The sequence below is a fragment of the Cupressus sempervirens genome, chromosome 4, assembly GCF_028749045.1.
Source record: "Cupressus sempervirens isolate cs-2001-9-10 chromosome 4, ASM2874904v1, whole genome shotgun sequence".
NCBI lineage: Eukaryota > Viridiplantae > Streptophyta > Pinopsida > Cupressales > Cupressaceae > Cupressus > Cupressus sempervirens.
Genome location: NC_143121.1, coordinates 185,743,381 through 185,754,859, shown reverse-complemented (window position 1 = coordinate 185,754,859; position 11,479 = coordinate 185,743,381). Strand labels below are relative to the sequence as shown.

Sequence of the window (11,479 nt, the reverse complement as noted above, 5' to 3'; positions counted from 1 at the left end):
CACAATACTTGGTGAATATATTACAACTTAACATTTAGGAGGTCATTGCTCAAAGGGTACATATTGAATATCAAATGAGTTCACATTCAAGAGGTCATTACTCCCAATATCTTTATTATTACATTGAGGTAATATATCGTCATGTGTTTACCCTTCCTTGATAAGAGGGAGTGTTAATGTTTGGTAGCTTTAGTGGGATTAAATTGAAGTTACATATATATTATAATTATTTAAAATGTGATATTTATATATATTCAAATATTTGTGTGTGTATATTTAATAACAAACTACTATATTAATTAAATATTAATGAATAGACATGCCCTGTGAAGGGACGTGTATATCAATATTTTATCTAATAACATAGATGATTGTCATTTGAAAAACATATACCTTATGGACAGTGCAATTACATTTGTAGTGATCCTCAAGAAATCCAACAGAGTTGAGATTAGTATAGAGAATCAAATTACACATGCTCTTACCAAACCACTTGCTAAAACAAAGGAATAACACTTTTGTAAGGAACTTGGTATGATTATAATTTGTGAGAAAATGCCTTTGAATGATGGATTCTTGTATATGATATATTATAAATGTTATGAATTTATGAAACTTGTGTACATCATGAGAAAGTGAAGACTTCCAAATGATCTTCACTTGTATTTGTAGAACTTATTGAAAGATGATGATGTTACAATAACCTAAATCATGCTATACATTTTATGTAAATGTTGAAATACATTATGAAAGGTTTTATCTTGTAAATCAACAACTAAGTGTTAGATGTCATTAAATTAACTATCTAGAAGTTGTTTGAATAGATGTATGATTGGTATATGGTAAATATATTGCCTTGATATTTTGATAGGCCATTACAACATTGAGTACTTGGTGGATATCAATTGTTGATGTTCTAATAGGCCATTACTTAGAGTCATTGGTGGATATGATCAAATTGATGTTCTAATAGGTCAATGCTCATGTTACTCGATATGATGTCGAAATAGTATTTGGTAAATATTCTATGTTGATATTACGATAGGCCAATACCTATATAATATCATATACTATAAATCTTTTGAATTTCCTTGTCTTATCATTTCTAAAAAAATTCATTGGTGTACTATTTAATTATGTTTATCCTCCTACTAAAAGGGAGTGTTAATATTAGCTTGATCAAAGTGTGTGTGTGTGTGTGTGTGTGTAGTTTTATTATTATTATTACTTGCATATATATACTTATATACATATGCATACATATGTGTGTGTGTACATACATAATACACACACACACACACACACACACACACACACACACACACACACACACACACACACACACACATATGTGTGTGTATGTATGAATGTATGTATGCACACGCACACACACGTACATACATACATATGTGTATATGTGTACATGTGTGTGTGTGTGTGTGTGTGTGTGTGTGTGTGTGTGTGTGTGTGTGCGTGTGTGTGTGTGTGTGTGTGTGTGTAAATGTAATTAATGTGAAAATCTATTATGTGATGATTGACTAAAGTCATTGATCGATGCTTTAAAATATTAATTGACAAAATTGTCCAGAGGTTGAAAGGGCACGATGGTTTTTAAGATGACTTGGAGCCACATGCAAGATAGGATGTGACTCCTCCATGGAGTCACTCCTATTTGTATGTGACTCCATAGTCATATACAAATACTCACCTAAATTTTGCAATCTCAATCACAACAAACACATAATTCCAATGTCTTTGATGATTATTGCAGCAATTCTCTTTTATATGGAATAAAGTTGATCCCAATGGTGATTAATATATATATTAGAATATATGTAAAGTAGACTGCATATCTATTCTCTCATTTGCATCATCTACAAATTACAAGATTCAAATTCACTCTATGTGATATTGATTATTGCATCACAAGCATATCACTTACAAGAATTAAATAAGAATATTTACATCAAAATTTAAAGCTCGTTCACTCTAAATATAAGTCTTATAATTTTAACAAGAACCAATTCTAACTACTTTTTGAAACAAAATAACTATTTGGAAAAAAGTTGGAAAATTTTAAGAGTTGCAATGCAATCTTTTGACAACTTTGTCTTTACTTATCTCCTACTGCTCAAATTACATTGCATATAGGCCAACCATCACCCTCAACATGGAAAATCATCAAGTTCATTTATTTTCCTATATTTTTTAGGCCTTTGACCCATTTTGACCAAATTGGTCTTTGTGTGGCTAATGAGGACCTTGAAGTATAGGACCTTACTACAACATGACCAATTAAAACAAAAACACAAATTAGTCAAAGTCTTCATGAAAAGCCCTACACCATCTTTGGAACTGATTGTCAACATGATTCGTCTAAAGACTAGCATTAATTTATCATGCCCCTCCTTCCCTAGTGCATACAAATCCCTCTCTATGGGGCTGCTTAAGTGCAATATGTGCTTAGATTTAAGTAGATGCACTATCCCCGTGCGAATTTTTAATCACGGGAAAGGGATAATTTAGAATCTATCCCTATTTTTTTGGATCAACCATTGCTTAATTTTTAAAAATTAGCTTTGAAATAAATGAGGGGCTTGAATAAGCAAGCGCTGCATATTGAGAAAAAAGACGGATGGTTGCATCAGAGATTTTTCCTTTTTTTTTGTCTCTTATTTCTTCTCAAGAAATTTATCTACAAAATTTATTATTAAGGTTTTTAATTAAACATTATATATATATATATATGCAAAGAAATAAGAAAGAAACATTAGTAACCATGGGGCCACCAGCTTAGATTTAAGTTGATGCACTATCCTTGTGCCAATTTTTAATTACAAGAAAGGGATAATTTAAAATGTATCCCTATTTTTTTTGAAGCAGCCATTGCTTAATTTTTTAAAATAAGCTTTGAAATAAATGAGGGGCTCAAATAAGCAGGCGTTGCTTATTGAGAAAAAAGATGCATGACTGCATTAGAGATTTTTCCTATTTTTTAGTCTCCTATTTCTTCTCAAGAAATTTATCTACAAAATTTTTTATTAAGGTTTTTAATTAAACATTCTATTTTATATATATGCAAAGAAATAAGCAAGAAACAATAGTAACCATGGGGCCATGAGCTCCACATAATATTTCTAGAAAAGTTTAGCAATAACTGGTAGCCAAAATAAGCTTAGCAGCCATATAGGGACCTGCTCTAAGCCATCATAATAATATTATTTGACCAAAATGAAGCAAAGTATTCCCCAGAACCTACTTTTTAATAAATTGGCCCTCTTTATAACACATAAAATAACCATGATGAAACAAAAACTAAAATAAATATTAGACTTCATATCCTTTGTTTAGTGTTCATTGTTCAAAACATGAAAATTACATTACACACTCCAACAATTCTAGCTTTTCCCTTTATTAATCATCATCTCCTGAATCAACTCTTTAACAAAATAAGGTAAGGGTCTCATGGGAGGGGCTTGGGCTCTATTTTTGTGGAGCAGGTGGCTCCATGATAATTTTTTAGAAGGGTTAAAGGTTTAATTGGAATATTTTCCTACAATATAGGAGCTTCAAATTGTTAACCCTCTCAATTTGAAAAGGTGAAAAATGGGTGGGAGCTAGATTTAGCCCCACTAGCTTAGCGAAGTATTATGTCATTTGTCAACAATGTACACTTAATTTTCCCATGAAAATGAAATCCCACCAAACAAATTTATGAATAAATTTTTATTTTTTTAAACTCATGAAACAAACATCGTCCTTGAATTTAAGAACTAATTTTTTCTAAATAGATTCACACACATGGAACCCCAACCTAAATCAACACCTCAAATATCTCCTAGTATGACTACTAAGCACTTGGAGGTAATAAACAGTTGTATCAATAAATTTTTTTCCTTATGCAACCCAAAATTTCACAGACGTAGAGGTTTGGAAGCTATGAAAAGGGTAGAGAGTGAATCTGAATATGCATTCAATTTCATCACAGTTGTCATTTTTCTACATTTGTAATGCATAGCAATTAATAATAGGGAGCATAGCATGTTTGCAGCATTTTTAAATGCTCAGTTGTAGGACTACTTCAAATACAACTGATAAGGCCATTAGTAGAGCTCCCTTAGGGCAGGTCCCCGTGTAGCTACTAGGCTTATTTTAACTAGCAGCGATTGTTCCATATTTTTAGCATTAATTTGAGGAGCCAATGGCCCTATAGAACCAAAAATTGCTGCTTAATTTTTAAGCATCACTGCTAATGAAGGTTTGTATAATATTTATTGTGAATAAACGTTAGAAGAGAAAATTTAGGCAAATAAAAAAGAAGACGAATAAATGGGGTGAAGACATTTGACATTTTTCCAATAAGCAGTGGCTGCTTATTTTCAACCCCACCTTTTTTCCAAAGCTTATCTTAAGATTTTAAGCTCCATTATTTTAGGACAAGATTCTAATTTATCCTTTCCTCTAAACTTCCAAATTCCATGAAAATATTGCAATTGCTTAACTTTAAGCATAAATTATCCATAAACAACTGCCTGGGGGATATGGGGTTAGAGTGCTTCATTATAGACATTGAGAGCCAACATGCCGTTAAGGATTTTCTTCTTATTTGTGTCCGTGCTAAAAGGTTTCGGAAGTGAAGCATCGCCTTTCCAATGATTTAGTAGCTCAACCAATTATGGCTGAACATGTTTGCAAACAATGGCCAAATCGGGATTTCTCAAGGGCATACACATCAGAGGAGGTCACTCATAAAAAGGCATACACTACAACAATCTCAAACCCAAGTAATTCAGTATGTCTACCTACAATCTTTTGTTCCACTGTTTATGTCCTTTACTAATTCAAACTACCACTGATATGGAGACCAAGAGGCTTCAGAGCTTTAAGAAGGGAAGAATCCGAGCGGCCAGTTTCATCACTGTTGTACTTGTTAATATTTGTCAATTTGATGCATGAGTAAGGTTGGAGTCCCATGGAGGGAGGCTTCCATAAAAATAAAGTTGTGGCCACTGAAAAATTTTAGGAATATTTTAATGGTAGTGGTCCCATAAATTTTACATTGTATTTTCTTTTAAAAGTTTCACCTCCTAAATTTAAGGACTATGTAATTGATGAAATATTTATTTTTTAAAAGAAAGAACTTTATTTTCTTTCTAAATTTTTAGTTTTGATGGCAATAAATTTTACAAATGTTTGACATGTGTCAAATATTTATCCTAAGTTGGTGGGACTAAACCCAGCCCCACCCCATTTTCACCCACTAAATTTTAGAGGCCTACTATTTTCGAGGAAAAGATTCTAAATGATCTTGCAGCCCCTCAAATAAATTGTCACGGGACCTCTTGTGCCTAAAAAATAGAGTTGTAGCCCCTCCCATAAGACTTTGCCTAATTCATAGTATTTAATCATTAATGCTTTGCTGTTCAATTTGATTTGATTCATTCATGACATTAGTTAAGAAGTCATTCACCTTGTTCAATTCATTGCCAATCACAATAAAGTTAGAGCAGCATATGAAAATTTTCTGTAGAGTAGCTTTCAATTAATAGATATACAATGTCAGAAACATAGAAAGATACTCTGATTTGAGAACTGTGGGAATTGACAACATTATTTACATTCTAACTTGTATCTATTACCACCGGATATATCCATACAAATTCTTTTCTTATCACTAGCAATGCGCCGATTTCATATGTGCCATTACTTGGCTTGCTGTAGAGCAGTTACATTTCTTGGAGTAGATTGGAGCTTATTGTTCTGTCAACATATATAGTTTCTCACCAGCTTATAACTTTAGGTAGGGACTACAACTACAGCGCAGCCCTTGTTTATGTTCATTTTTACCGCTTAATCAATATTTTGTGTTTGCATTTGAAGTTCAAACCCAAGTGAATGTTTCATCGATAATATGCATATATAAAAATAAATGAAGGCTTTAAATTTTGATGATGGTATAATAAAAAAACAGTCATCATTTTTATGAATTAACTTTTCAAGTGATTTTCAATACTTAATAGCATAATTTATAGTATAGCGCAATGGCTTGGAAGTTAAGATACAGAGGGTTGCCTTCTGGATTGCGAAAGGTTTCACCCAATCTCACTTTATCCCTCGAGAAACTGCACAAATTCGCTCTTCAAGATTATTACACTGGAGTCATAGCGACCATAGAATAAACACTTATGTTTAATTCATATGGTATTTAGACTTGATGACAGTAATGATTCCCATGGCCAATGCTGCCATAAATGTGGCAATTTGTCATCCACGTCTTCTGCAACTACTGCTCTGTAAGAGTTATGAAAGAAATTCAATCTTCAAGCCAGTCCAAAGTGAATTGTGGCTCCACAATTTCAACTCTAAGATCAGGGATATAAAAGGCCTTAGCTCGCAACCACTGACTCCCAATCTTCTCGTCGCAGATAACATGTTTAAGGGAGCTTAATCCACAAACACTTCTAGGCAATCTCCTCAGACGAGAACACTCTCTCATGTCAATCACTTCCAATTTCTTGAGTTGACCTATTTCCTCTGGAAGCTCTTTCAAGCCCTCGCACAGCGAAATGTCTAGAAATTCCAGCTGCTCAAGTTTTCCAATTGATGCCGGAAGCTCTTTCAGGCCTGGTAATGCTGATAATCTTAGCGTCTTTAGAGAGCTCAGATTTCCGAGATTATATGGCAAGTTTTCAACAAGATGGCAGTTGGTTACAGACCATGTATGAGCAGAGGGCATATGACATATGGCAGGGGGCAACTCCTCCAAATCGCTGCAGTGGTCCAAGCTAAATTCATGCAGATTAGAGTCATTGAGTGTGGACATTTTTACAAAGCCTTGGCATAAGCTTAGAGAAAGTTTGTCCAAGTTTTGTATTACTTTGCTCTGTTTGGGAATAGTGGGTGCAACCACCCTCTCCAAGCGAACACTTCTGAGTTGAGTGAGTGACGATAAGGCATCTAAACCTTTTATTGTGGCCCTCTGTGAACCCAAATTACATACGATTAAAACTTTGAGTTTCTTCATAGTTTTCAAAAATGGAGGAAGAAAGTATTCTGTTGCAGAAAAGAGTAAAACCAGAGCTTCTGTCTCCGCAAGGTTCATCTCATACCAGTCATTCTCAGCCATGGAACCTGCATAAGATAAATCACATATACAAGTGAATTAGAACATTTTATAGCGCTCAATTATAGTAGTAGTTCATGAAAAAATTTGCCATTTTCAATTCTATAGAAGAGGAAGAAAGACAAAAACACAAGAAACCTAATCTTTCTAATAGATCACGGCCTGCAGACTATGCCACTAAATTAAAGTGTTTGATGGATGAGAATTGTAACCCACCTGTGTGAACAGAAACAATTTGAGCATTAAGTGGTCTATTACGGAGCAATTCCCACTCCTGTGGCAAGCCATGCTTTTTCCTGGGTAGATGTAACCTCTTTGAATGGATTAGATTGTTTTGGTATCCCATATACCGGGCTAAGTCTCGCACAACAGCGCGCTGTGAAAAGAACAGCTCAGATGCACTTCGGTAAGGGTTTTCTGCTCGGCTTCTGATACAGGAAATTTAACAAACAAGTCAGCTCGATACTTGAAAAAATGGAAACGAATTTTTTTTGATAAATGTTAGGATAGACAAGTACCTTTGATTGCCGATTAGATTCAAGAGATTTCTGCTCGCAAGTTCCCGTAACAAAATTAGGGCATCCTGCCTCTCCACTTTCCGAACATAAATCCAAATGTCAAGCAGTGCATCGGCGCAGATTTTCTTGCCCGCTGGAAATGAGGCTAAGTCTAGGAAACATTCCCTCCCAACACCATCCAACAAATCAATACTGTTCAAGCATTTACAAATACTCTGTCTGCTGTAACGGGATATTGATTTCCCATGCGAAAGCTTGTTCAGTGCGATCTCCCGGGCAACAATAGATTCCCCACTTAATGAGAGAGAATACTCATGACCTAGTAATGGCAATTTATAGAGTACGGTGAGGGGGCTTCTGCGGACGGTAGAACCGTATCTAGTGATGACAATCTTGTATCCTGGAGCCTCAAATAGTAGTTTTACCAAATTGGCCTTAGACCAATTATCACCCATAAGCTGCCGCTGCAGTTGTACGAGTGCAATTTCAACATTCTGAAATGCAGGCAGCTTTCCCCCAAATATCTCCTCCAACAAGCCCTCTAAAATCCCCTTCTGATTGGAGGATTTTGAGCAAAGTACGTTTTCGAATATATCTGTATCCACAAAAACAAATTTCTTCTGGTAAGCTGCAAAATTACTAAAGAAACCATAATATAGTGCATCCGCTCTACAAGCAATTAACGTAAACGAAAAAAAGACTGAAGAAATAACACAAAAACATATAAAGATCAGGTCGGCAACAGAGAATTTTTATGGGATGTGACCTGTTACCTGAAAAATACACTCCAGAGACGGAGCAATTGGAACAATCCATTCTATATTCACCAAAGAGGAATCGTTAGACTAGGGTTTGGCAAATTCTCCACAATATTTTGACCTTTATGTCAAGAAACTGGGCTAATTGTTTCAGATCGCAAACTTCTAGTTTTCAGTTGTTGAATTGGAGTCGAACCATGGTATATATTACAGAGTAGTCGAGAGGCTTCCTTGAACCAACAGACATAATTTCCTCGAAGCCCGACGGATATTTCCTCGCGTTTACGGAGAATATTGACCTCCCCGCGGGGAGAAGATAGGTTCCCTGTTCTTTCACATTTCGACCTCTTTCGTCTTCTTTGTTCACCAAAGAGGAAATTGTATGGAAGGTACCATGAAGAGTTCGATTAATTTAGTGTAGAACTCCTTTCATGGAACATGAACTTCTATCGAGAGAAATTTCTTGGAAATTTAGTCAATTTGAATAAGAAAAACATTGGAGGACTTTTAATCATAACTAAGTAATATGGTTATAGGAGGAAGGATACTATTAGTCCCTGTCTTCCTTGCATAAGGCAGGGTACTAATGTTTTTGGTGGTGGGTACAATTAATTTTTACCTCTAAAAGTACTCATTGTCTAAAGTTCAAAAATCAGTTTATTTTTTATTTTATTTTTAACCAATAATTCTTTTTTCTGATTGGCTGCCTAATTTTGCCAGGGGTAAAAATGAAATTTTGTCACAAAAAATTGAAAAGAATAGTTCGAGAAACTTCTTCCACATTCTTTTCACACAGGGAATTGAGGGATCAACAAACAACTGAAGCCAACTCATTTCTCTTGACTATGATTCTTCCTTTCGACCAAAGTGCAAAGAAGCTCTGTGAGATCGAGATAAGTGAAAAATCTTTAAGACTTGTTGCATCCCCTGCATCCCGCTCAATTGATCACAATTCCAAATTTGCATTTTAATGGCAGAAATGTTGAAATCTATTGCAATAATGCTTCTCTTCTGTAGCATTCTGCCATGTGCTTGGGGAGTGGTGTGTTGGGATAGCTGTGGAAACCTACAAGTACCCCTTTGGAACCGGCCCCGGCTGCGGAGATCCGAGATTCCAAAGCTCGATAAGCTGCGTAAATCAGAAGCTCGTGTTTACTTCTCACTCTGGATCGTACCTGATCGTCTCCATAGATTACACAAATACTGTGATTTATGTCGCTGATCCATGAATGTCGAGCTACATGGAAATGCAGCAGAGCGATAGCTTTGGCATGGACTAGACGGCTCCATTTAAGCTCAAAAATGATGTATTTGTGCTCCTCAATTGTAACACCTCTTCCTCACTCTATAACCCTCAAAACTTCCTCTGCGACACCAATAGTGCTCATATTTGCACTAGCCTTTACACTTGCCCTGCTGTGCAGGGCCTCAAACTCCCTCAGTTTTCCCCTATTACTTCATGTTGTGTTTATACTCTTGTAAATCTTGGATCTGCTAATGAAGTTAACCTTGCCAAGTTAGGGTGCGAGTCTTATACCAGTATTTATAACTTTGGAGATGATACAACGGATCCTTTGCGCTGGAGATATGGAATCAGGCTTGAGTACAATTATAATCTCAACAATAATAATTCTCCCTCTACTTGTGCCAATTATGAGAAGAACAGTGGAATGTGCACATTCACCAATCCTCATAATTCCTTTGTTTGCATCTACAAGAATGGGGTTAATATGACCACGGATTGTTACGGTCAAGATATTTTTATATTTTTTCATTTTTTCGTTAAATTCTTGTTTGTCGTTTGCATTTTTGCCCTCTCTTTTGCTCAAAGTGCTTCATCATTAAATCTCTACAATTGCAGTTAGCTACTTTAGCAGAGGGACCAGTAATGGATTTGTAGGTATTGCGCTTTGGATTACAAGTCGGTGATTTTGTCAATTATTTATTTACTGAACTTCTATAACTTGATTCTTCTGGTAGCTTCTTACTTTATATTTTCTATACTTTTGATTGCAGGATTTGTGCTCGAAATCCGAAGCATCTGGTGCTTTGTACTGCAATTTCTTTTAAGACCTGACGAAATCATAGTTCCTACATAGGCAACACTACTATACAAGATAAATCTTAAATTCTAATTTTTTAATATTATAAACATAAATAATATTTATTATTAGCAAAATTTCTTAATCAAATTATATTCAATACCTATAATTAATCTTAGTGGACAATATGATAGTAATCTAAACTATTATAGAAAAAATTACATAATTTATTAATCCTCTAAAACTAAACACTAAACTCTTAACCTTACATCTCTGAAATTTTTTTTTAATATTTTTTATAATAATTAATTTAAATTTGACAACTCTTGTTCGAATATATCATATATTTTAGTTCACATTTAAATTTTTTTATCATTCATTAATATATCAGAAAACTATATCTATAATTTTCAAATTAATTTTATATTAAAGTATATTAAAGTAAAATGTTAATATAAAGAATGTAAATGTAAATTTGTTGTATTATTTTTCCAATATACATTTTCATAACTTCAATGTTATGATATTAACTAATATGTCAATTCTAAAACTATAATACTAAAAACTCTAAATGATAACTAAGTTACATAAATCTATTAGTTAATTTATAATATTTACAAGTTGAATCTATATGAGTGAAATGTACCTATGAGATTTTAAAAAATATTTTGATGTTGATAGTAATAAATCTTGTATCATTAAAGTGATAATAACAGCCATAGCTATCACAATAAGGGCATCTAACAATCCTCAAAGTCTATGAATAATTATTGTTCAAGAAACTAATACTGAAAAAATACTTACTATGTAGTTACCTATAATCCTATTGTGACTAAACATGGCAAAAATATTTTGCACATTTTGTTCATAATTATATCTTAGAATATTATTTCCTACATTTTAAAAGAGAATTATATCCAACAAAATTTTGTAATTTCACAAATAGCATAAGCAGGGATTCATGCTCTGTGCACAGAGCTCTTGTCTTTATGTCACAGTTCAATTCGTTTAAAAACTATTATTATATTATATTGACCA

The 11,479-nt window shown here is 34.1% G+C and overlaps 1 protein-coding gene and 1 pseudogene across 1 annotated transcript; one reads left to right on the top strand and one right to left on the bottom strand.

Moving 5' to 3' along the window:
* Window positions 1–5,957: 5,957 nt before the first annotated feature.
* LOC149560621 (putative disease resistance protein At4g33300) lies at window positions 5,958–9,475 on the bottom strand. Its single transcript, XM_089824750.1, has 4 exons — window positions 8,415–9,475; window positions 7,642–8,236; window positions 7,340–7,551; window positions 5,958–7,131 (listed from the first exon to the last, which is right to left on the bottom strand). Exons 1-4 carry the CDS (start codon window positions 8,455–8,457, stop codon window positions 6,314–6,316), a joined length of 1,668 nt encoding a protein of 555 aa, XP_089680876.1. The 5' UTR covers window positions 8,458–9,475; the 3' UTR covers window positions 5,958–6,313.
* Window positions 9,379–10,498, top strand: LOC149560620 (uncharacterized; annotated as a pseudogene).
* The last annotated feature ends 981 nt before the right edge of the window (window positions 10,499–11,479 follow it).

Excerpts from the sequence above, each read along its gene's own strand:
- LOC149560621 (XM_089824750.1), bottom strand. The coding sequence starts at position 8,457 with ATGGATTGTTCCAATTGCTCCGTCTCTGGAGTGTATTTTTCAG. Across the intron at positions 8,237-8,414 it reads CTCTGGAGTGTATTTTTCAG|ATATATTCGAAAACGTACTT; the intron begins GTAACAGGTCAC and ends TTGTGGATACAG. Across the intron at positions 7,132-7,339 it reads AATTGTTTCTGTTCACACAG|GTTCCATGGCTGAGAATGAC; the intron begins GTGGGTTACAAT and ends TATCTTATGCAG.